General features: G+C 43.2%; 1 protein-coding gene across 21 annotated transcripts in view; it reads right to left on the bottom strand.

Annotated features, from left to right (window-relative positions):
* MAPK8IP3 (mitogen-activated protein kinase 8 interacting protein 3) overlaps positions 1–26,668 on the bottom strand; it is a 59,546-nt gene that overhangs the window by 9,357 nt on the left and 23,521 nt on the right. For 5 of the 21 annotated variants that reach the window (XM_056503309.1, XM_056503320.1, XM_056503311.1 and 2 more), the window contains 17 exons: positions 25,993–26,095; positions 22,854–22,972; positions 14,787–14,880; positions 13,678–13,830; positions 12,329–12,383; positions 10,427–10,557; positions 9,795–9,851; positions 9,133–9,303; positions 7,583–7,709; positions 6,202–6,297; positions 4,831–4,992; positions 3,725–3,890; positions 3,105–3,290; positions 2,314–2,497; positions 1,409–1,528; positions 1,073–1,153; positions 319–386 (listed from right to left, as the gene is read on the bottom strand). In XM_056503309.1, the coding sequence (XP_056359284.1) occupies positions 319–386; positions 1,073–1,153; positions 1,409–1,528; positions 2,314–2,497; positions 3,105–3,290; positions 3,725–3,890; positions 4,831–4,992; positions 6,202–6,297; positions 7,583–7,709; positions 9,133–9,303; positions 9,795–9,851; positions 10,427–10,557; positions 12,329–12,383; positions 13,678–13,830; positions 14,787–14,880; positions 22,854–22,972; positions 25,993–26,095 (2,073 nt within the window). Of the gene's footprint in view, positions 1–318; positions 387–1,072; positions 1,154–1,408; positions 1,529–2,313; positions 2,498–3,104; positions 3,291–3,724; positions 3,891–4,830; positions 4,993–6,201; positions 6,298–7,582; positions 7,710–9,132; positions 9,304–9,794; positions 9,852–10,426; positions 10,579–12,301; positions 12,384–13,677; positions 13,831–14,786; positions 14,881–18,796; positions 18,809–22,853; positions 22,973–25,992; positions 26,096–26,668 lie in introns of all 21 variants that reach the window. The other 16 variants (XM_056503305.1, XM_056503318.1, XM_056503308.1 and 13 more) reach the window with 10 other exon arrangements.

The raw sequence follows: 26,668 nt of genomic DNA, 5'->3' as shown, positions 1-26,668 counted from the left end.
CCACACGAGTGAAGAGGATCAGAAACTGAATTTACTAACTGTACCTCAAACAACTGCACAGCATATGTATTCCTAAAAGTATCATGTTTACTCCACATGAGCTACACAGCACATACACACATTTTTGTTCAGAAAAGCTCAGGAAGTGGTGTTTGAGTACACCTGAGATAGTTCAGGATAGTGATTATGTGTACAATAGCTATGTGTTTTAACTCAGTGTTTGTGCCCCAACAGCGAGCAACTTTCTCACCTCAGAAGAGCATTTAATCCACTGCAACACTTTCAGCCCAGTTTTGTTTTCTCTACATTGATTCTTACCTTCTCCCCGATGGAATATGGCTAGTGTTCCATCTGCCAGAGCAACCAGGACCCTCCCTTTCACATGCCTGAAATAACAGAATACATTAAAATACATTAAAACACCACAGAAGTGAGTGACTCAAAAACTCTTCCTGCCATCCATACACACCAGCTTTACACAGTCTCCAGAATTCCCAGCCAGTTCAGCATTGCAGGAACATCCTGCAAGAGGTCACACCTCTTACCTTCACTGCAGTAAGATCATCACATCTGTAAATTTTCTGTTGAGGAAATTCTTCCCCTTCACAATACGAACATCATCAATTTCAACTAATTCTCCCATATTTACCCCTCAGTGAAATTCTGCCTTTCTCCTCCCCAGTTACCCCCTCCTGATATTGCTAGACATGTAGTCACTGAATCGGGTCAGGACTGCAACTGAGCCGGACAATGGGTTGGTATGAGGCTTTCCCATTACAAAAACCTCAGGAAACTTCTCTCACAAAACTCAGGAAAGCAAAGAAAAAGTTGCGGCTGCCACATCCTTGGAAGTGTTCAAGGCTAGGAATGTGGATGGGGCTTGCAGCAACCTGGTTTAGTGAAATGAATCCCTGCTCATGGCAGGAGTTGAAACAAGAGGATCTTTAAGGTCTATTCCAACCCAAACCATTTTGCGTTTCTTTAAGTCTATGATAAAGAGCTGCTAACCCCCTTCAAAGCATCGCTCAGGCCCTGAACCTTCTCCTCCAGGTCCCTTGGAACACACACTTACACCAGGCTCAGCACAGAGTCCTTCAGCTTTATTGAGTGCAGACATTTCTTCCAGTTGGACACAGCTGAGTGCACATAAAGCCTGTGAGAGAGGACAGATTGGAGAGGGTTAGCAGCAGGGCCCCACACCCTCAGCCTGCCCAGGTTTGACTCTTCCCTTCTGGTAGGAAAAGAGGAAGTGAGGTAAGAAAGTGATGTTAAATCCCTGAGACTATGGTGAGCTGAGCAATGAAGTGAGGAATGAAACAAGCAGTGAACCAAAGGTGTGTGGACATGAAAAATAAGAGCCCAGAGCAGGGAGGTGACACAGAGATCTGCCAGCCCAAGGGGAACATACCAGCCGTTTTGAGCTCCCAGCCACATGGTGGGGGCAGCACTGGTGCAGGTCCCAGCATCCTTGGTTGACTCCTGATCTGGCAGTGTTGTGTTGGGCTCCATCTTCATGTGCCCATTCTCCCTGAAGAGGCAAAAGAACAGTGTTAGAGATTTAGCAGCGGCAGTGCACAGAATGCCCACCTAGGCCCACAGCCTGGCACTTACGGACAGGTATGGGCCCTTGAAAACACAAACAGTTCCCTTCTCTTTGGTAGTTTTCAACTGCAAATCTGCAGTTTAAAGGATTTCCTTTCTCCTCCCCTTACAAATAAAAAGTACTTCAAATTTACAGACCCTGACTTTAGCAAGACTAGTACACAAACAGTATTTTCTCTGTTCATTTCCAACTTCAACAGAAACAACTAAGAACAACACGGGCATTCAGGAACAATCTGTATCCAAGACTTCCACCCTGTTCTTCAGGCCATCACTTCAGCTTTGTTTGTCTCAAAAACTTTTTGAGTGGTGAATATAGTTTCTTGGTTCCTTTTACAGCACATCAGAGGTACTACTAGAATAAATCAACCATCATTTCTACACACATATCAGCAAGCTCCTTCAGTAAGAACATGAAGTGTATATGAGCTTCGGGAGACCTGCCTTAACCACAGGCCTAACTTCATAGTGAGAGGCCAAATATTTGCATTTTAACAGCTGACCCAGTCAGTTGCAGGGCGAGCCATGTCTGTTCTAATTTCACTTTTTTCCTTCCCTGTTATCCCATCTATAATACTGCTTGGGCACAAAACTGATAGAAGTCTGACACTTTATCAGAAGATCAGGCTGCTTCTCATATCACTAAGCTTATGAAAACAGAACTGATCAGTAATAGAACAGAACCATTACTCTTGACCCCAGCCCACCTACCCATTCTGCCTGGGTGCCTGGGCTGGCACAGGGTCTGTGAACACGTGCTCAGTGAGGGGCCCAGGCCGGGCCTGCGTTGGCTCTGCCTCGCTGGCACTGCTCTCTGGGACCTCTGTAGCCTCTGTTGCCTCCTCAGTAGACTGAGACTGGTTGATCTTCCCATTGCAGACAGGAGCCACCTCACCTGGAGGACAATGAACAGCATGAGACATGCTGAAGAATCAGTTCATAAGTTAACTATATAGACATCAGGCTGCTAATTTTTTAATTTATCTTTCCTTGCCAAACTCAGTCAAGCCCTGAGCTTGTGCCAGAGACACAGCAGCTCATCCAGTATCTTCTGCCTGGATAGGAAACAGACACTATTTTGAAGTGAGGCCTGATCTGTGATTAGCATAGCACAGCACTGGAAGGGCTCCAAGGCTGTCTCTACAGTATGGAGTCAGCAAGGGCAACAGTATGATTTGCATGTGAGTTTATTTGGCTTCCCAAGGCTCAGAGAACAAAGCCATCAGAACAGCAGCACTTCTAGCAGGGCAAACATTTCACATGCCCAAAATACTCTGTTGTATGACTCCTGTAATCAGGCTGCAGTATGTGAATCAGAGAAAAAAGGAGGGCTTTAAGAAGAAACGTACCAAAAAGGCCTTTGGTACTCCTGTATCATAATAAAATTCTGGTGGTCTCTGAAGTGCTTAACCAGGGACAGGAGGATGTGGCTGGAACAGCATGAGCTTGTACAGGACTAGCTGTAATTGATACGTCACTAAGTTTTACATCCCACAACTTACTCTGTCCCTTGTCCAGCACAGGTGTGTCCCCACGTGAGGAACAGTTGCTTCGTGGCACATTGCAGCGGGTTGCACAGCCCACCAACGTGATCCCTGCCAAGACACCATCTGCTCCAGCTGACTCTTCAGGATTCACATCCCCCTCCAAGAATATCTCGCCTGGGGGATAGTCATTCTCACTGGCCGCTGAAGGGCAGAGAACAGGTTCTCATGTAAATCAAGCAGTCACTGCTAATTTAACGTAGCTGTACTCCTGAGGTCACCCTAATGATGGGAGATGCTGATCCTCGGGGTTTACCACCCTGTGGAGGCACCACAGCATCAACCAGCAGCCTGATCCACAGCAGATCCCCTCCATCCCTAGTATCAGTATGAAAGGCAGGTACAGAGCCCTTCCACGCCAGACAAGGCTCACTTCTGCTTTCAAAAAACACCTTTTGTGTACCAAAGGAATGACTTACTGAACACTGAACAGGGACGGATCTCCACAGGAAGGTCCTACAGGAAGGCAAGATCTGGGTTATGGTTTTGAGGAACAATTGCAGAACACAACAAAGCCCAGGGATTAGTTCCCAAGTGAGGATGTCTGTTACTCCTCAGTGGGGCAGGACCACACTTACCAGGGATGCTGGAGATGCATAGCACGTGAGCATTGCAGACAGTGAACTGGTCCACCACTGTGCCAGGCTGGTTGGCATCAATGATCACGACTTTACTGGTTGACAGTGTGCTAGTGAGGATCCAGACACGGCTGGATGTGGCATCCATTTCATGGAGCTCCTTTGCCTTCGGGAGAGCAGACACACACAGGCACAATCAGCACTCCTCTTGGATCAACCTGAGACCAACAGTGCTTGGCAACATTTACACATGATGTAATTTATTTTAAATTACATATTCTATTCTACAGTAGAACTACAGAAGAAACTTTTGTCTTTTATACAGCTGCCTAATAATTTATATTTAAATTTTTATTTTTATTAATTTTATTCCATTCATGTTGCTGCACTAGTATCCAGAGCACTGGCTAAAGAGCCTGACTCCTTAGGGCAAGAGTAATTTGGCCACTAGTTTTTCTGGTAAGATGACTGACAAATGTATCACTGAATATTCAGTCATCCAGAATGCCCTGAGCCTGGGGTGCACCCACTCATCAGCTTAAGCAAGCTGGTCTCGGGAGAGTATAAGGCAGCAGTGTAAGACAGGTGTGGAGAAAAACTCTACAAACCAGATGGCATAAAATATTCTATTGTTATCTGCAAATTACAAAAGCTCGGTTCTTTAAATAGGAAAAAATAAAAAAAAAAAAATCACTTAAGACTACCAGAAACCAGAAATTGATTAAATCTCAAGAGGCCCAAATGAACCCACTGAGTCTCCTCTTTTAACAAAGCTTTGCCTGAATGAATTTATTATTTTATTAATTTACAATGATGAGGGCTTTATATTCTTTCTAGCAACCTCATCAAGCATTTAATTGCCCTTATTATTAGCATTTTATTCAGAATTCCAAACATTTTAAAAGCAAAAGCTGGAAAACTTTATACTGGATGATTTGTCCCAAATCACACCAAAAATCACAGAAGAGCCAGCACACCACAGCACTGCCCCACAGGTACAAGAGTATTTTATGGCATAGTACAAAGGTACTAAGAGAAGGGGTATGATAGGGATGAAATGAGAAAAAACATCAGAAGGAAAAAAACCCCACATTTTATTCTCTGACCTTTTTTTTCTCTGGAGATGTGTGGTTACTTTTGTTGTTCTCGCCTTCCACTTCCCTATCACAGGTGAGGGGATCATGCCCAGGATCTAGTTTCTGCCCATTCCCAGGCTCCTGTTCCAAAGGTCTCCACCCTGAGAGATTGACTCCAGCTGCACACCACAGCTAAGAAACAGAAGCAGGAATCTGAACTAAGAATTCTGCAGGCTTCATGGTCTCTTTGAATTTGGGCACCTTTGTGGAGAACTGTCAAATGTGAAATACTCAAAACATTTAGTTGGAAACACCAGATATTGATGACTTCTACTAGAAGATATCAGATTTGATGGAGGTAAGACAGAGGATCTCTGTACCCAGTAATATCACTGCAGCAAAGCAAACCAGGACATGGCAGATGTTTAATGTGTTCAAACTGACAGAAGGCAGGTTAAATGACGTATTAGAAAGAGATTCTTCCCTGTGAGGGTGTGAGGCTGGTGAGGCCCTTGCACAGGTTGCCCTGAGAAGCCTGTGGCTGCCCAATCTCTGGAAGTGAGGAAAAACAGTCTGCTAGTTTACGTCCCACATAAGCAGTTTTCTGAAATCACGTCCAGCTAACCTCCTATGAATTATTTCCAGGAAGCTTTTTTAGAAAATACTTGGAACAAGAATACAGAAACAAATACTAGATTTATCTAAAACTTTAGGGAAAGATGCGGCACATCACGTTATCTAAAGATCACACCTAGAACCTTCTAGAAACAACAGTATGTTTGTTTTGGTTTTTTTTTTCAATTTAACCATCAAGATGACTTCTAAAAATCATCTCTGAATAAAGTAATGACAAACTGGCTATTTCAAACAACCAGGTACAGTAGGTAAATCTGCCACCTGCACAGATGCCCAATTGCAATTCATAACATTCTAATGTTAAGACGTGGCTTCACAAAAATCGAATCCAGATTATACTGGCCTGTTACCAATAAATTCTGGTCAACAGTAGAATCTAAGGAGTGATGAAATACGTTTTTACTTTCACTTGGTCATTTTCCTGAATTATTTTATCGGCTTCCATAACACCCTTAGGAGTCCTAGCGAAAGGACTAGAATCACAAAATGTTGCTGTTGTTGTTGAATTGTCTCAAAAAAGCAAAAGATGTCACAGAGCAGCAGCGGACCTAGCAACCAGAACCAGCTGAGAATTTTGTCCAAAAATACTTTTTCCCTACATTCACTACAAAACACAATCCATAAAAACGAAGTGGATGATAGACTTTGGAATATATAATGTCAAAAGAAAACAGATTATTGTAAAAACTGCAGGTTTAGTGACCCAAATTCTTTGCTTGTTTCATGTCCCCTTTCTGGACTGCATGGTGAGGAGAAACAACATACCTTCATAGTTGGGTCCTTCTCTACTAGTGGGCGACAATACACAGGCACAGGGACATTTTTCATGCGAGTGTCTTCCTGACCACCATTGGGACTCAGCTAGGGGGAAAAAAGACAAAACAGAGAGTACAAAGCTGCGAACACCGGGCTATGGCAAGAGAGGTGGAATCAATGTAGCAGAACCAACCAGAGGTGGCTGCTGCTGAGGCTTCCTATCACATCTTGTGTGAAACAGAGTCCTTAAGGGGAGAGGAGCAGTGCACCCAAGAGACCATCTCACAGTCATCAGTGTCCCAGTGATGGCCAACAGGCTACACACTGCCCTGCTGACAGGAAAATTACGGTCCCTGCAAAGAGCCAGGATACTAGCACTCCCTTCCATCCTGACAACTGGACTTGATGATCTTAAAGGTCTTTTCCAAACTTAATGATTCTATGGCCTGAAACCTCCAAGCCATGCTGCCAGTCTCCTCCCTTTCAGGGGGTCTCAGACCAGTTAAACGTTGTCATAAGCCAACAAATGAGACTGATGTTGTTTGATTTTGTGTTACTGATGGGAAGAAGTGGGCAGAAACTGTATTTGTTTTTCATACTAAATGACTGTTAAAGTTTTCAGAGTATAAATGAAATAACTAATGTTCCAGCCCAATGTCCTACATTACAATGTAACGCTCACCATCTGCTGAAACCAGGTAGGGCAGTGATTCTTATCTCTGTGGGAGATACTCTCTGCTAATGGGCCATCTGTTAAAACCAGATGTGACAAGGTTCTTTATCTTTACCACAACCCACCTTTCCTCCAGGAACGTATCTTCTGTTAATGGGCCAATGAGTCCCATTGCATGACTGATAAAATTACATAATCCCATTGTGAGATGCTCCACCCAGGGGGAGGAGCTAGGCCTTTCCTACCTAGATAAAAACTGAGATTTGGAACACCAAAGCAGCCCTTGCCCACTGGTTTCCAGAGGACAAGAGCTACCAGGATCACTGCCAGGATTTCTGCAGGATCACTGCTTTGAGAAGACTACTACACCCTAACTAGCAGGGTGTCAGGTTGTATTCTGACTCTGTCAGTGGTTTTTCTTTTGTAGTATTGCATGTATTTTATTTTTTCTCCTTTCTCCTGTTAAATTGTACTTCTGACTTGGAGTCTTTCACTGGTTTTGATTTCAAAACCATTACACCCAATTATAACAAAAGAAACTTTATGTCCCTCCACTGACTGCTGGAGATACACAGAACATTAATTCCGTATGTGCCTACAATTATCATACCAAAAAAACATGCACATGGTACCTCTAAATAGAACAGTTAATGACTAAGGTCCTTAGTTAATGACTAACATCACACCCACTCAGCCTGTCTAGAGCATGGTCCCTACCTGCTTGTACTTGGCTGGGAGGCTCCAGCCACAGGCTTGCAGCCGCCCATCGTCATTGCGCACATGCTCCCGGACCTGTCGGTACTGCTCTCGCTTCTGCTCACGGCGTGCCGAGGACGTGCAGTCACTGAGGAGAGAAGCACAGCGTCACCCAGCTGACGGTTAAAGACAGGAGCTGAGGGTGAAGGGAGTGTGGCCAGTATCAGAGAGGGCACACACAGCAAACCAAATCCAGCTGTGGAAATAGATGTAGGGAATCAGAGACAGAAAAACTGTTCAGAAGCAGACACAGACAGTTTTGATCAGTCACCTGAGCGATGTGGCAAGCCAAGTCATTGTCATCCTCTCTTATAATATTCCAAGAGCCATTCAGAAAGACAGAATAATCCTTCTCTAGAACCTATCTAGGAGACCACACCAATTTTTGCAGCACTGTTACAATTCACTAGTGTCTCCATCAGGAAGGCATTTTCAGTTCTTTCCCTCCTCATTATAATCAACTCTGGATTTTTTTGTCCATTATTAAGCTTTCTCTGCTGACAAGCAAAATATGCACTAACTGCTGGTTCCAACAGAACAACTCCAGCTTTGAAATGGCAAAGGTTAAACCAAAACTTGATCTGTGAGCATTTTAATATAATCAAATGCTGTTTGCCAGCTGCAGCTCTCAAAAGGTATTTGAAGTATCATTCTGAGGTACAAACATCAGCAGAAAAATTAAAGTCTGTGGGCAGCCCCTTATGTAATGCACTGCTGGGAAGTACTCTGACACTACAGCATGACTGTGAGACGTCATCAGAGAGAAAGAGAATAAGGGCAGTGGGTATCTAAAAAATTTAAATTTACCCTTCTGCAAGATTCAGTGTCTTTTTAACAAATTCTTTTTATTGTAGAAATTATCCTACTTTACCACCACATTCTTCAAAGTCCTTCCACAAAAACACACCCATGTGAAATCACACAACCCTTGCAATGGCAGAACATGTTGTGAATTCATGTGAAGCACTAAAGAATTTTCTCCTTTCAAGTCAGCAACAAAACACAAAGAATTTGGGTAAGACTGTAGTAGCGATACCCAGAAGCTCATTTTTAGCATGATTAAAGATTAGTTAAGATTAAAACAAAGTACTAGAACTTAAATGTGCTGTGGTGAGAACTTCTATCATCACTTAAACCCCTTATCAAAAGGGTTGTGCAGACATTCCATCCCTTTGTCCTGATGCTGCCATCACACTACACCACAAAAACCCTCTTTCATTCCATCCCAGTCTGCAAATACAACTGCAGAACTACCATGGGGCCAGCTTCAATGGTCCTTGCTGAGATGATCTATCCCGGCCTGAAAAGCCATGGGTAGGTACTGTATGTCTGGGAGGACAAGTTTGCTGAACCTATCCATACAGTAACTGTTAAGTGGAAGTTCAGGGAGATAAACCACAGAGAACAGAGACATACTAACATCACACAGACTATTTCCAAAGTGGAAAACACTGCTGCTCTTTGGGCGAGCCGCAGGAGAGCCTGGCTTGGCACACAGCCCTGCAACTCACTCGTCAGGGAAGAATTCCAGGGTACGGCTGCCAGAGGAGATCTGGCACATGGTGTGGCTGCGCCGCTGGCTGAACCCCGCTGTGGTGGGAGACTTGTAGTGGATATTCACAGAGGGGTAGGTCCTCTTTGCCGGGGGAGGACTGGAGGAAGAGCTGAACAGACGGCTGAAGCTAGGGACAGAAAAAGGCCAACAAGTAAGAGAAAAGGCGCCTGGGGTGACAGGCATCATAGATACACAAAAGGGGAAACAGGAGGTTGGGATCCAAGGCTGTAAGCCTGTCACAAAAACTGCTCTACTTCAAATCCAGACCTACATCCCTAGATTGATTAGCAAAAGGTGTTTTTAGCTTCCAGAAACAGGCACCTGCTGAAAACAGCCCTATATTACAACTGAGTGTAAGACAGTTTCCATACCCTGATGCTCATGAACTTTTTCAGCTTGTGAAATAAAATCAATGTGCATGGGCAGATCTGATTTTAATTTCACTAGGAACAAAGGAAGCCCTTGAACGCAAAAGGTTAAGCCAACAACACTTCTCTCTGACATTAAGGTCAGAGTCTACTCTGACATTAAGGTCAGAGTCTACTAAGTTGCTGTCTGAAGTAGACACAGTAACACTCCCGCTTTTCTTAATCTGGCAAAAACCACCAAAGAACTTACAACTGCCAAATGGTGGATTTCTTCTTCTCCTGGACAGATGGGTGCTCACGGGAAGCTCTACGGACAAACACAGCAGATCCAAGTTAATTTCTGCATCTTTGCCAAGCAGCAGGTCATTTCCATCAAGGAAGCCATGTTGAAAGTCAGAATTCATTCTATCATGTTTCAAAAGACAGGGAAAGGGACATGCACTGGTCTTCAACGCAAGCTCACCCATCCACTTTAAGTATCAATGTGAAAGGCAAGTAAGTGTGTTTAACATGAAGTTTTATCAAGTCTCTGTAACACTGTCTGCCACAGTGTGGGAACTACAGAACTCAGCATTAGAGTCACTTCAAGCTGTAGCCTTTAGAACTCATCAATCAGAAGCTAGAGCTTCTCCCAACTCAATAATGACACAAGAAACAAGCAAGACAAACAACCGTGAAATGTCTCCAAATAACAGCAGCAACATGAGATTTGCAGCCCAGGAACAAGATAGAAAGAATTGGTATTAGGAGAGAAGCATCTCCAGTCGGAAAACTCCCAGTATGTCTCAACTCTATGTTGGTAGGGGTTGTGTGTTGACCACAAGGTAAAACATGAACAGGTTCTGTCTTAAACAGGGATGTTTACCCAACACCTAGCCTCACCTGATCATCTCTGTCCACCTGACAGCTTCCTGGAGCTCCATCAGCCTCTCCTTGTACTGGTTGCGCTCCATCAGGACCCGGGCCATCTCCACACGGGTGAAGCGTCGGCGCTGGGCAATGGGAATGTTGTCCTGCAGAGGGGAGGAGCACTGCTTCAGCCAACAAAAGATGGAATGGGATTGAGGTTAGTACCGGGCAAATCAGGGGAAAGACATGTATTTGTTAGTTCTTCTGTCGAGCTTGATTTCACCCCCATTTCCCCACACGAGGAGCTAATTCAGACCGTGAGCTCTAAACTATGGCCATGGACCTCTGAGTGTTTGGCAAACCCATGGAAATTAGAATGAGGATCACCACCAACTTGAACACAAAGCCCTCACATAAACACACCCCAGTGTGGGACCAGCAATGTGCTTTGACAGTCTGCAAGGAATGGTAAGAACTGAGAGTGGTCTGTTAGTCCAGAAATTTGGAAACGAAAGTTTTGATTCAGTAGCAAAGCCATTCACATGCAGCAGGAAGCACCACATAATGCCATCTGCCTCCTCAGGAGGACTGGAAGGAGGTATTCTGTTAGTACAGATGGATAAAGATAGGATACAGGAAACTAAGGAAATGTCTTTTCCTCTTTGGTGACACAACTTGACCTTCCAATGAGGGCACAGACAGCTTTGGGTTGGGAACAACATGAGTGAAAGTCTGTCTCTTTTGAAGAGTGGAAAATCAGAACATGACTAAGTTGCAGAAAATATCTGCACAAACAAAAAAAAAGACTGCAAGGGTTTTGGGAACTTATTACTAGGAGGTGGCACAGGGTAGTGCTAGACTGGCAATTCTCAAGCTCAGCCTGGCCAGTAAGTGCTGCTGAGAGCTGGAACAGCACAAATTAACCAAGTCCCTCTCTAGCCTCCTTGGACTTCGAATCAAATCTGTATGACTAGTCAAAACAAGAACTGTATAAACAAAAAGGAATTTTTCAATTATTTAATTTAAAAAAGTACCAGGCCTCCTGTCCATTCAGCTGAAAACAAATCCAACTCTCTTCAGCGGCTTATAAACACAACTTCAAAATGTTGCCATCTACCTAAATTCTCAACAGACCAAGTTCACTCCAATTAAGAGATTTAAGCTAAAATTGAACCTGCTCTGCTACCTTGTGTAAGAAAGAAAACAGTAACACTGATAAGCAATGCATGGAATTCCCTGGCATAGCAGGGACATTTACAAGGAAAATATAGTTACTGCTTGATTTTCCTTTCTTTTTTTCAGCTATAGTTTGTCTTTGCTGAAAAGCGTCTATCCCAGCCAAAACCGTTTCAAGAGCTCTCCTTGAAGAGCAGCCCATGAGCCTTCTCTGCCTGTACCCTGTAACAGGCAGTACTGGCTTATGGAAAAGAATTAACAAGAAAAACGCAGCACTAAGACACGATGGTAGTCACTGTTGCAAACCTGGCTGTGTAAGCTGGATTTCACTGCATGATGTCCTCACAGCTACATCTTTACTGCCAACATGGGGACAGGCCCTTCTGGAAAAGCCTGACAGTTGTAACACCCTGAGAGAATCCTCACTGCACACTGAATTTAATTCTAAATTAGGATGATATTGAGCAGGGCAGTCCTCTAGCACCTGGCTGCAGAAACTATTTCCTGCACAGTGGTACTGCCACTGGGTTGGCTGCTCCTCTGTGCCAGAATTCTGGTTTGAAGGTTGTATAAAGGTATTTCATTGCCCATCAGCCACAACCCATTCACCACCCTTGCCCTCACTGCTAACAAAGGCACATCAATCTGCATCTCAGGACTTGTATACATGAAGCAATATAGGTAAGTAAATCAACCCCCTTTCCCCGCAGGCATTTTAGTAATGTCATATACCAATTCTGTACAGAGATAGCTGCTTACATCCTCCACCTCCTCTTTGGGCTCTCGTCGGGCAACAATTGCTTCAGATTTCACTCTAGGAAACAGGAAGAAAGGGATCAAAACAGCAAGTGACACCATGGCTGGCTTTGGGAAGAGAACCAGCTATGGGAAGTCTGGCTGCATCCATCACCATGTCTATCAAATGTACAAATTCTAAGATGCTTCTCTGGCACTTTCACTCCCTTTTCCAGCACATTACTCTGAACAGCCTCACTGACCTCACCCCATTTTTTTCAAACATTTGTTGTGAGTACCAAAATACTGACCACTAGAATAATCCAGCCAATTTCTATTTCTGAACCAGCATCTACATTCAAATATTTGCTATTCAAATATCTGATGAGAACTGAGCCATTTTCAACAGGGAAAATGCTGGCTTAAATGTTTCTGCTGGACTGCTTCCAGTTTCAGTAGATTCTCTGATTCTTTGTGATTCAATGCAGTGAAAAAAGAACATGAAGAACAGTTTGCCAAAATGGTAAAGAACAGCAAATCATGATAAAAAATACTGAAAGTATTTAAGTGAGTGCTTTCAGTTTCTTTGAACTCCTACTTGAGGCATTACAAAAGACATTAAAAAACATCTCCCTGCTTGCAAGACTACTTTCATTTCAGACATTCTGAACAACGAAGAGATCAGTCTGTTATTCTTGTTGATTCTGAGCTCAGACTACAGAACCTTCTAGATTCCAGCTGGAGAAAAAGCCCTGTCCTCTGCCCTGAGCACCTGCAGTCATGCACAGCCAGTGACAATGGAACTGTTCTGCTCTGAGAGCTCCAGGAGGCAGCTTTGTGCATACAGATGTGAAACCATCCCAGGCTTTGCTGTGCAGTAGGGATAGTTTATCTAGTTTGAAAGGAAGGTAAAAAGTGCCATCTTCCTGTATCAGACTTTAGAATCTCTTCTGCCTCTTCTCACTCTTAACATGAGCAATGAAACAATTACTGATACAGCCATTTAAATATTTCTTGTGCAACTCCGTATGAGCTCTTTCAGTAAATGAATGGGCATTCACTTCTCTCAGAGCTATCCTGGCTGCTAGGAGGATCAAGCTCTTGGCTGTTTCCTTCAAAACTATTTGTTTTGGATGGTTTTGGTTGTTATGGTTGGTTGGCTGGTTTTTAATTGCAAATTTAAACCCTTAATGCTTCATTCCAGGGAGCCTGGGTTTGGAGTTGCTGCTTCAGAATCCTAATCCAGTCTTGTTGTGCTCTCTAAGGTACCTCTGAATGCCAATGCCAATCCCATGAGTGAAACAGAGTAAAAGAGGAGGTGGGTTTACCACTCTTCACTCCCAGCTCCTTGGGGCAGGGGGGTAACCACTCACCTCTTTAGCTCCTCCTCCAGCTCCTTGACTCTGGTTTCTATTTTGGCTTTGGCCTGCTTTGTTGCCTCCAGTTCTCCCTTCAGCACCTCCTGCTCCCCAGACAGCTGGTCCACCTTGGCAATCAAATCATTCTTCACAACGTTCAAAGCATTTCTTAAAGGTGTGAAAGGGACAATAAGCAAAACTGCTCAAAACCAGCAGCTGTCCATAAAAGAGACCTTTAACTAAAGTCACAGACACTACAAAGAGAGTTGAAACAAGTGTGTTTAACAATTCAGTCCAGCTATGACTCAAGGGAAATTAAACTTTGGGAAGATGGAGCTGCAAAAGAACAGATAAGTCACCAGAATTGCTCAGGATGAGGTTTGTCCATTCCTGTATCCTGACTAAAAATACAACCTCTCCTTTGGAAGATGGCAGAACACTGCAGAAGGCAGTGTAGAGCAACCTATCTATTTTTGACATAATGAAAGTCTGAAATACACCTTTCAGAACTGCTGTCATCTGCAACTGAGGATAACTGCAGATGACGGCAACAGAAATATGCATTGCCAATCAGCTCCAAAACATCTTAAATTTATAAAATCAGTATCTTCCCATCACAGTAGGTTACCCAGCTCTCCCCTAGGAGTACTCTGCCTTCCTCTTCCCAGCTCCTCAGCTGGTTTGCCAGCTTTTCTCAAAAACCAACTCCATTACATTGTCTGCTTCTCCTCCATCAACTACAAAATATTTGAGAACTCAACGGTGACGATTTTTTTCCTAATAACAAACCTTGCAAATAAAACCTTATTATTAGCAACATCCTCACAGAGGCTCAGACCAACACAAGAATTCCCAGTCAAGGTAATTGAAAACTTGCAACTGATCTCAGATGGCATCGGGCCCTAGAAGCACATGACTAGAGGCTTTATCCAAGTGCCTGCAGAAAGGAAGACAGTTAGGAAACAGCTCAGGAGCGCAATTCTTCCTCTACAAGTGAAATAACAAGTATTCAAGACAACCAGTTAGATAAACAAATGAGGAAGGAGTCCTGGCCAAGACCTACTCCAAGGTGACATCTTATTTATAACCAGGTAGGTAGGTCAGAGCATGCAACAGTTCCTTACTTGGTCTCCAGCAGCTGAGAGTTCTCCAACAGCAGATTGCCCACTTCTTTGCCCATTCCTGAAAAGAAAGGCCAGGCAGTTTTCACCTGCTCTCCTAGAAACATGCAGCTTTTGTGGCATTGCCTAACTTATGCTTGAGGAAAAGAAATCACTTTTGTTAGGCTTCCCTAGATTCCTACGTCCTGTGTGGAAAGAGAAGTGTCTCTAGCTGAATGACCAAACAGCACCAGCAAAAACACCCATGTGTCCTCTAGAAAATCCAAATTCAGACCTAGCTTCTCACTCTAACCTTCACAGACCTCTTTGAGAGGGACAGAGGGGAGAGCTTCACTAACACCAATCAGGGAAGTCAAGGCAATAACACCTGGTTCAGCCCTGAGCTATTGCAAACATTTTTTTATCATTCCTCACACAGAATGAAAGTAGAGTTTATGGGTTTTTCACAGAGGATAGCAGAACACTGTCCAAGTTGCTGTCCTGATCAGCACACTAGTGATTTTCTTCTTTCTTAGTGTATACCAAATTTTCTGTTTGCATGATTTGGGATCATGGTTGTGACGCCTTTCATGCACATGAAAGGCTTTCCCATTATTGACCTTCTGCTAGAGCAATTTTAATAAGACTATGGATTGTTCCTTGCTATATCTAGCTCTAACGGCTTTCTCACAGATGTTTAAAATGTGAAGTCTTAGTGCCACCACTTCAGACCCACACTCAATACCTAGAGCAGACACTGTGCACTTGCACTTGGGCATCCACGTACAGCTGCAGAACACTGATCTTGTAATCACATGTGAGGCTAAGAGAAAAGGTTCAATACAGTATTTCATAAAACCAATGACATTTAGGGACTAAAAGCATATCTGGATTGTTTCCTGCTACCAGGGACTTGCTGTCCCATGGTCAGCCTCTGTCTTGTAGTGAGGAACAGAGGCCACCTGAGAGCTGAAGACGGAGAGGCCTCTCCCTGTTGGAGGACAGTGCTGAGGGGTGCAGCTGGTATCTCACCACAGGTCCCAGAGTATGAAGAAGTCTCCCCACAATTAGTATTTGTCCTGCCCTTCTCTCTTCCTTCACAGCAAAGACATCAACAGTCTTCATGATACATCATTTGTGGATTAATTAGTATTTGCAGAAAATAAAAACAACTTGAATTAAATGGAAGTTAGAGGAACATGGTAGTGCATGAGAAGTGAGAACACACCACAAACACTCCAACAAAAATATCCTGTTCTCACAGTTAAATGGGATGAATTTATGATGACAAATGCAAATTCCCAGCAAGAATGAGTTAGAAGCAGCATTTTCAAAGAATTTTTGAAAAATTAGTGACAGATAATTAATCATTTTGATGTTTCAGGCAATGTGTGGCAGAGAATATTCCAACAGCACAAAAGTGGGAAACATTAATTGCAATGCAAACTACAGCATATTTCGGGTTGGTAAGGTGAAGAATCTATAGCCTTTTTTTTTTTTTTTTTTTTTTTTTTTTTTTTTTTTTTTGTGACAATGCCCCATGTAGGTCAGAAGACCCTGAAGTCCTCAGTTTACTAAATTCTTTTCTTGCTTATTTTTAGTGATTCTACAAATAATCAATTAAATATTTAGCCTGTAAGGCATTAAATTGGCACAAGAACATTAAAGGTGCTGAAGAATATCCAGGGAAAAGCTCATCCCCATCTTTTTTGGATTAAATCTTTTTCCTTCATATTCTTGAGTCATACATCCCTCTCTGCAGCTGTTTTTGGGAGAGAAAGAAATTCTGGGGGAGAAGGTGAACTATCATGCTAGAACTAAAAGCCACACAGTATTCTGGCAGTATCCTTCACCACATCTACTTGTGTGTAATGCAGTGACAGCCCAATGCCTTAACCACCTAGAGGCTGGAAAGGCTCCTCTGGCAATAAAGGAGGAAGCCTCCCAGAGCCATGGAATGGCACTACAAGATCATCTTGAACAGCTCTGCTCATGGGAAGAAAACTTTCACTGTGGAGAGACTATAAGGAGACCTCTTCAACCCTCTGGGGCATGGAGCAAAGGGAGGTGAGGTCTGGGCAAAGCCCTGTCCAGCAAAGCACCTACACCATCTTCCTCCCACAGCCAAGCAAACAGTGTGAAGCATCAAAGCGGATAATCAACTACAATGAAACAGGAATCCCCAAAGGACCTCCACAGAGCAGCTACTGCTTCTTGGAGAGGTGCTGCCACCACCACAAAAAACCAAACCAAGGTGATGCAAGACATATGGACGAATGACGACTGGATGAAAGGAATGCGGAAAAAATGCACATTAAAAAGGAAAAGAAAAGGAAAAAAAAAAAAAAAGGTAAAAAGGCCTTCGCCTTACCAAAGAAATCATCCCGTACTATGAGAGCCATCCCATACGAGAAAGGGAACAGAAAGAGATGGGGACAAAAGGGAAAGAAAGGAAGAGAAAAACAGCAGCCATTAAGTACCAGTCTGTAAACAGCAAACAGAGCAGCTCATCAGCACATGTACAGTGTGTGGTGCCAGCACACGTGATGCTTGGTAGAAAGTTATCTTGTTCTGCTGCAGCCTAACCTAAAGGGGACTTTACCTTAGAGTGTCATGGAATAGTGTGCGTTGAAACAGCCCTTTAAAACACATCTATTTCCAGTCCCCTGCCACGGGCAGGGACATCTCCCACTAGACCACATTGCTCTAAGCCCCATCCAACCTGACCTTGAACACTCCCAGGGATGAAGCAGCCACAGCTTCTCTGGGCAACCTGTGCTTGGGCCTTACCACCCTAATTGCAAAAAAAAAAAAAAAAAAAAGTTTCTTAGATCTAATCTAAATCTTCCTTTTTTTTTTTTTTAAACCATCACCCTCCACAACAGATGACAGGATAAGCTTAAGATGACCTCATCTGCTCCCCTCATCTTCATAACTTTTCCTGTATGATAAATCCTTGAGTTTCCCATCAGAACAACAAAGGCAGGTCAATAGACATTATGAACAGAGTGAAGGAAGGACAGTAGCAGGGGGAAAAAACCAAAAGTGGGGCTGAGTATCAAAGCTTTCATCTAGCCTAAAAAGGCTCAAGTCCATCTCTACACTGCAACAAAATACAACCCAACTTCAGTGGGAGGTTTTCTGAGGAATTTTCACAAAAAGTGCTGCTTACAGTAAAAGCAGTTTGAATGATAAGAAAGGATGATGCCACTCCTTTCTTGGGATCATCACAGATCCCACACTGAGCAGTGCCGGGCACAGGGACATGGCAGAGCTTGTTGGCATATAACACTACTGCAGCTGCCAGGTCACCTCCTTTACTACAGGGCAAATTTTACCCAGTTTGCACTGCAATGAAGAGAGATCCCCTTGACTTCAACTGAAATTGTATCAAGGCCCGGGTGTATTTTACAAGCAGGTGCAAACCTGATGGCAGAGCATGGCTCTAGGGCAGCAATCAGCCTCCCCCAACAAAGGACAGAGCCATCACCCAACTCCTGAGACAGAAAGACAAAGTTTTCACCAAAGACAGAGGTTTTGCCACTCTAACCCATCACAAAAGTATCTTTAATGTCACTACCACAATACCTGAAGGGGCTTGGTTTGCACCAGGTAACCCCCACCACCACTGGCACATGGAGGGACTCCTCACAGCACAAGACATGGAGAGGACAGTGGGACCCTCACTCAGTCTGTGCCCACCTGACCTCTACAAATAGCCCTCCTGGCAGGAAAAAAAGCCCTTTGAGCCCCAAGACCTCATGTGGCAGGCTAATGCGACACTGTGGAGCAAACCCGCCCACAGCCACACAAGAGAAAGCGGGTTGAAAGGTAGCAGGAACGTGAGCATAGCAGGGACCTCCTCCTGCTGCAGGGACCCACCAGTGTGAGGCAACCAAGCAAGGCAAGGTGGGAGAAGTCTGCAAAGCCAACCGTGTTTGGACAAGAGTAGGGGAGTATCACACGTGTATACCACATCATCCAACCTCAACCAGAAAAAAAGAAACAAGGAAAACTGAGCAGGAGATACACACCTGAGAACTCCCCTATGCGCCATGTCCAGCGAAGCACAGAGAGACAAGGGAAAAAGGAAGTGAAAAAGGATCCATCAGTGAACTGAAACCAACAAAATCAAAATTTTGTTCAAAAAAATTAACAATGATTCAGCCATTTCAATGTCAAAAGGCATGAAATAGTAAGGACAGGACCTGCCATAGTTGTTGATGGCATGACTCTACATATAGGACAGAAAAAAAACCAAGGAAAGGTAACCCACGGTACAACTGCAACCACACACCTCAGCTATCCCCCAGATTTCCAGAGATGGATCTGAGGCACTCAGATCCTCCTGGACAGGATAAACCTATACTCATCTACTACTAAATGCAGAACAGCTCATTCCAACTACCTCTCACTCCCCTTTCGATTTTAACAGCTGGATCCTCTGAGAGATCATACAGAGACAATGACTGCTCTTCAGTGACACCTTAGCTTGCAAAAGGCAACTGGCTGCATTTAAAACCTTTCTTTTATCTATCTATCAAACAGACTTAGTTTGATAATCTCCATTCAACTTCTGTACACAACACTGTAAATAAACTTACCACTAATAAGGCTGCATTTCTGTCCTAACCACAGACTCCCTGTTCTTTAATTTCCAAAGCAAATATAGTTGGTTATCCTAAACCTGAATCACAGAACAGTTTGGGTTGGAACAATCATGCAGTTTTACCCTGTGCCATGTTCCATCATCCCAGCTTTCTACAAGCCCCCTCTAACCTGGCCTTGGACACTCCCAGGGATGGGGCAGCCACAGCTTCTCTGGGCAAATGGCTTACCACACTCAGTAAAAGGACCTGTCCCCTGAGCACAACCAAACTGCTGTGATTGTTTGTGTCTGGAAATACTTGGGATAGGGAAGAGCAGAAAGGGGTTCTGGTAGAAAGAGGAACACCAACTAGTTCTCCTAAGTCTGTAGGAGAAATAAAGAGAATTTGGTCCTCAATTCTCATTAGAAAATATTTGTTCTCACTCCATATTTTTCTCCAAAATACTTCCTATACAAACCCATGTATGTAAAGCAGTATTAGAGGTGGGAGGAAACCCACACAGTTTTGTGTGTTTATTAAAAATAATGAAATATGAAGAGTGCCAATTACGTACCAGGAATAAATGAGATTCTCCATTCCAGAATTACACCTGCATGCCAGCCACTGATCAAGGGTAATTTCTGTAAGTCCTGTCTTTAAGGTCCCCTTTAATGAGATTTCTCTTTAAGAAACTGAGACCAAAAAAATAGAGAATATTCTTTACAGATTGACTGCCAAGCTTTGAGAGACTGGAGGAAGTAATAAGCCCTCACTTAAGTGAGCTTAGAGTCATTCATTAATTTGATTTACAGAGAGAATCGAACTCCAAATATGACCTAGAGAGAACTCTTTCAGCTTGTGGATCTTGTTTCTTACATCATGTTCATAAAGCACCATTTCCTCTGTGTCTCTTCAGACTCAAAGGTACAGCACAAAGAGAGAACATTCTACCCAACAAAAAAGGCAAAAATTTGAATTATGTTCACAAATTTTTGTCAACCCTAAGATCTAGCCCTTTGCTTCTATCTTTACCAGACTTTCTTTTGTGCCTTCTATTTTGCAAAACCAAAAAAAAAGTACCAGTTTATGTCGAGAGATGTGACCTCCTGAGATATCTCTGTGCTTCCTCCCTTTGTACAACCAGCAATGTGTGCGTCCATTTAAAAAACACTCTTATGTGCTGGAGTCAGTGGCCAGAACTCAGCAAAAGAATTAATTAGATCAATGTTTACCACAAAACAAGGCACAGAATGACCTGATTTCATCACAGTCCATCTCCCAGGTTTGAAAAGGAACTAGCCTTCCTATTTTACTGGCCTGCCATGGGATCACCTGAAAGGGTTCTGCTGTTCTGTTCAGGCTAGCAAATGGTCCCAGCACAGAAAAGCTACGCTGCAGTCTCCAGAAACTACAATGTGATCTTCAGGGCCCATACTTACATGGGCACTGTTCAAGAAAGTCTTTGCACATTTTTACTGCAAGTGGTAACTCCCAAACAACAGACATCTCACCACTCCAAAGTCTTTGGGCAGACTTAGAGCAGAAAGATGAGACCTTTGACTTCATCCAAGACTGTGGTGAACAACCATGCAAGATCATACACCGCTGACACACCAAGTAATTTTCCAGAATAGTAACTCTTCCAAGTCAGTAATACCTGATACCCCAGCCATTTTGGGGGGGAGAAGGAAAGCAGCAGTTGGCACAGTGATTGGCAGACAGAGCCACAGAACCAACCCAACACTCCTTGATAAGGAAGGAGTGGACACAAGGACCAAGAGAAAACAGATAATCAGTGGAAGATTATCCACAGTTTTAGTGCTTTGATTCTGCTAGGCAGAGAGCTCCTGATAATGTATGGAGCTGGTTAATCAAAATTCATTCCATAGCTCTAACCATCACATGTAGTTCCTACTGTCAAGCTTCCCTTTAAGCAGGAGCCCCAGCCTTTCTGTAAATGGCTACCAGCATCTAGGGCATTCTCAAACCTGGAAATCTTGCTTTTCCTTCAAAATTCTTAATTTTGTAAATATTTGCACAGACTGGCTCCCACTGCAGGCAGAGAAAGCCTGTGTGTTCATCCTGAGTCTCCTGCAGATTTTTTTTCTTCTGGCAATCTTGAGTTGAATGTAAAACAATAAATGATTTTATGCTTTAGGCAATGGTACAAGGGTTATTATACATGCTGCAGGGCTAGCATGATTTAAAAAACAAAAAAAAAATGGCCCAAACCTACCCATATCAAAAAGCTGTTACAAGCGTTCTCATGATGGTCTGGTTCATGTTCTGAATTCCAGTACATTATTGGCTATAATAGTACAATTTCACAGATATTTCTCTTTTATCAAACAAGAAGTATTATATTAATTCCTTTCTAGTTTTCAGTCCCCATCTTCAAGGTTAAGTTTTTGTTTAATAGGGCAAAATACATCATCCCTGCAGAAACATACTTTTTATTGGTCCTGATAAAATATATATCGAAACTGATATAAGTACTTTTCTAATTTGGGCAAAGGTGAGCTGCTGTGTGAAGTCTGTGTGACACACTTCAGCTCATTTGTTCTGGACACACACACACAGGAACCAAACTTACAAGATTTTCCACAAACACATCTATACCAGTAATCACCAGAAAGGAAACGTTTGCTTTCAGATCATCTCTCCTGCCACTAAGGGCACATAAATGGTTTTTTCTGGAGTCCTCACAAGTCCTAAGGCTCCTTAAAGCAAGCAGTAACAAAGAAAATGAGCTACATTGTTATAAACTCTATCAGCTGCCCATGTCACATGAGTATTCAAAGACCACTTGTTCTGCCCTGATGCAGGAAAACAGGAATTAAGGACATACTTAAATTCTGTCAAAAAACAAGATCTAGATACTCAGGAATCCAATAGAAAATGTATGGAGAGGGCTCAGAGTGCTCCCTGATGCAAAGCCGCTTCTCTGACTGCAGCAGAATCCCAGCCAGGAAGATAGAACACAGCCAACACAGCCTGGCTACAGGTATTACAAACATCTTCAAAACCAGCTTAAAAAGTGAATTATTACATCTCTTACTGTAAAACAGTAAATACTGCATTACAGACCATAATATTTCCACATCATTTAAACATCAAAAACTTAAAACAAATTAATTCCTTTCTTACGGATTTCAAATATTTTTTTTACTCTGAATATAAAATTACTGGGGGAAGAATTTTTGGCCAGAAGCAGAAAATTTTGTCTTCAAATTATTTGTGTGGAAGAATCCTGCAGAAAAATAACTAATGACAACCCAAATAAAAGTTACCTAAGAGCTGAGATTATTTTCTAAATAATCATTACTGTACTGCAGGTACATGCTTCTATCACATGTATTTCCTGCATGCATTTCTATTTCCCTGCATTCTTAAAAAAGCTAAACATCCAAGCTCTGAAAGAAAAAGAGAATTTAAAAGTTCTAGAAGCTTAATATAGTGTCATTGTACCAGAGAAAACAGAATGGTTCTAACAAGGTTTTACCTAGCAGATCTGCTCCTTCATCAACATCTCCAATGACCTCAGACCCCGCTGTAGAAAGTTCATGGTACAGAGAGTCTGTGTTGATGCCAAATGCTTTGTTCACAATCCCCTGCGTTGGGCTGTTGTTGAAAGCAAAAAAAAAACAGAAGGAATCTTGTTATTTTGCAACATTTAAGCTCAAAAATCTATCTTTGAAATACTGAGCATCTCAGACTGTTGCAATCAAAACCCTGAGAGCACATTCCATCTGTTCACCATTGGCTGAACCAGGGAATACACCGAGTAAAGAAAGCAGCATGTGTTATTCCCCATATCATAGAATCATGGAATGATTTGTGCTGGAAGGAAGCTTAAAGACCACCTTGTTTCTATCCCCTGCCATGGGCAGGGATACCTTCCACTATCCCAGGCTGCTCCAAGCCCCGTTCAACCTGGCCTTGGATCCTTCCAGAGACAGAGGAGCCAAAGCTGCTCTGGGCAACCTGTGCCAGGGCTTCCCCACCCTCATAGCCAAGAATTTTTTCCCAATATCTCATTTAAACCTGCCCTCTGGCAGTGGGAAGCCAGTCTCCCTTGTGCTGTTCCTCCAGGCTCTTGTCACAAAGTCCAGATCTCCTGGAGCCCCTTTAGGCCTTGGAAGGGGCCCTGAGGTATCCTTGAAGCCTTCTCTTCTCCAGGTGAACTCCCCCAGCTCTCCCAGCCTGGCTCCAGAGTGGAGGGGCTCTTGAAGCATATCCACAGCGTCCTCTGGACTTGCTTTAACAGCTTCATGTCCTTCTTGTGCATCTATCATGCACAACCTCAAAGCTCACTCAGATGATTTATTTAAAAGACACACAAGTTAAAGACTGTTCAGTACTTCACTGAAAAATTTTAACTCTCAGAAGAGTTCAATCAGATTCTGCAAGGATTCCCATGCTCCTACCAATCCAGATAGAAACCTCAGACAGCAGTAAGACCAGATAAGAAATTCAATGCTGAAAACAGCAATGGCCTTTATACTTGGCCCACCAGTAAGTGCCATCAGCCTGTAGGGTCTGTTTTCCCTTTGGGTAAGCCTACGTACCAAAACGCTTCTTCACATGTCCCCAAATGTATTTCACTGAAGGTAAATCAAAGTTAATAGTTTTTAGTCTTATCACGTGACGGCACATTTCCACCTCTCAGTGTCTTTGATACCATCAAGAATCTTGTATTTCTTGACAGTCTCATGGCTCAAAGCAGCAAACAGCTGTTACAGGATGGGCAGGCAAGGCAAGCTCTGGGATTGTGGCTGTTAGTCTAAAAAATTGTCTTAATGTGGGTTATAAACACTTTGTAGTGCCCTGCCTTGTATGAGTGACATCAACCAGCAGGAACAGCAGCTGTGCAATTTCTCCAACAATGTATCAAAAAGCAAATGAGATGATCTCAAGTTGTATGTATCACATAAATAATGGTAGTGATTACATATGGATGGTAGTAGCTGCCTTTGATATTGCAGCTACAGCACACTGCAAAGAAGAGGGAAAAAAATGGGCTTTTCAACTACAGAAAAATTCGAGCTACCTGGACATCTGAGAGTACTGAGGAGGTACAAATGGTGCCCTGATGGCACTGCAATTAATCAGTTTACACAGTCTGATGGACAGCACAAATGGCGAGAGAAACCAGCACTCAGTCTGACCTGGAAACCTAATTCAGACTGAACTTTCCTGTACAGCATTCAGCTTTCAGTTATATGTTTCATGAAAGCACTCTGCTTTCAGAGCAGCACACACACTATCAGCAGCCCAAATCAGGCTCTGTCTCCTGTAACTCTCAGTCTCACCACTTGGAGCAGAGATTCCTGCCTGAAGAGTTCTGGTGCATCAATACTCTCTGTTTCCTTCTTTCTCTTGGATTTGACCATTTTTTTATCTGATCTCATCAGTTACTTTCATCTTCCCCACATAGAGCGGTTTCAACTCCCTAGGTTCCTCCTGATCCTAAAAATACTCCAGGCATCCTACATGTCCCAAGGGGGGATTAACTGTGTGTGCCTTCCCAGCTGAGAAATGCAGGTGTTATTGCTGCTCATACCCTTCTCAGTGGGAGTGCTCAACAGGGTAGGCAAACCTAGTCCAGACTGGGACCATGAGATAATCCTGCCTTCGCTCTGCCAAGGTACTATATTTTCTGCATATCTGTAAGATTTTGGGTTTGTTGTTTTTTTGGTTTTTTTTTGCTGGTACAGTGCCAAATTACCCACTGGACAAGAGTAAAAGGTAAACTTTATTAAAAACAAATCAAAAACCTATGCTTCACAGAAATGTGGTGCCAAAATTAGTAGCCTTTAGGAAGCCTCCTATTTAGAACAAAATGGATGATGTGTAGGGACTAGAGCAGCAGAGTAATTTAGTAAAAGTCTGATGATTCTTCTGAAAACTCTCTTGAGGATTTGTAACCACTCCTCAGTGCACTGATGGGTTACAATTACTCTGACCAGCCTTGCCTGGGAACTCCCTGGGCCCAGGGCTCCCTCCAACCTCAGGCCTATGCCTTCAGTTCTTTGCTAAGATGCACCTGTATTCATTCAGTCCTGTCTCCTGCTGCTCATGGGTAGCATTGGGACCGAATTCACATCCTTGTCTTGTCTGGAGCTGCTGACAGGGCTCAGCATCAGTGATCTGAGCCATCCTGCTCAGAGCCTGTGGGATTGGGATTGCTGAGGTTACCTCTATTTGTCTTTCCTTGGGGCACAGCCCTGACTCTGCTCCTCAAATACTTGAAAAAAATTAGAACTGAAAAAAATTTGAGGTTTTAAAATGGAATTCTGAACTGAACTCTTATTAGACAAATGCACCTTTTCCCTCTTCCTGACAGCTTAAGCCCATGTTCTCTTTGCTTGTCTTAAACCTTCTGCTGCTCCATCATCTCTCCAAACTCCCTGACCAGTAAGGAAAACAAGCCTAGCCCTGGGTCAGTAGTACACATCCTCCTGATGATTACAAGCAGGCATCTGCCTTTTGGAGAACCCAAAGCAGGTCAGGACCTCTGATACTAGGCAGAATATATGGACTGTCTCAAATAGCTGCATTGTGAGCTCACTATGAGCCAGAGCATCCATTCCTCATTCTTGTGAGTGACAGAGCACACAGGGAAAAGTCACAATCGGTACCTGCTACCCGTGCGTTCCAGGCGGGGGTCCTGGCACATATCCAGCTCTGGGGTAGAATCGATGATGTCCTGCACATCGGACCACTCATCACTGCTGCCCATCCCTAGGGAAGACAGCACATATCACATACAGGATCAGGACCTTCAGAGAATGCTATTTCTTGAAGGGACTTTTATAGCTTTGAATATCGAGGTTTGAAAATTTCATGGTGCCATGTTCAAAGTCTTACAATCAGAAGGTGGTGTCTCCCAATACCAGAGGAGGAACGCCATAAGCATCCCCCTTCCCACCCCCATTCCAGAGTATCACTAAAGACATTGCTCTGAATACTCCTAAAATGCGAAAAGCAGAAATATTTTATCCATTGAAATAAATTCCAAAACTTCCTTTCTATCTGCCAATAAAAAACTCCTCCATCCCCATACAGCATTAGCTGAGACTGAAGGCAACACAATGATTTTCTGTACAGCTGCACAGAAATTACTATTGATAGGAACTGGCACTATTTAGTTTTAATAGAAGCAGGTTTTCAATACAAATTCTCAAGTCTACACTGGCTTAGATACCCATTACAGAGAAATTTGACTTCAAAACTAATGAAACTTGGTTTGTATGTAATCTACAGCCTGAAGCCAATATTTAAAGAATAAGGAATTTCTTCCTCTTGTCAAGTCCT

Source organism: Oenanthe melanoleuca, chromosome 14 (genome assembly GCF_029582105.1).
Source record: "Oenanthe melanoleuca isolate GR-GAL-2019-014 chromosome 14, OMel1.0, whole genome shotgun sequence".
Lineage (NCBI taxonomy): Eukaryota > Metazoa > Chordata > Aves > Passeriformes > Muscicapidae > Oenanthe > Oenanthe melanoleuca.
Note: the sequence above shows the minus strand (reverse complement) of the source record. Positions and strands in the feature narration are given on the sequence as shown.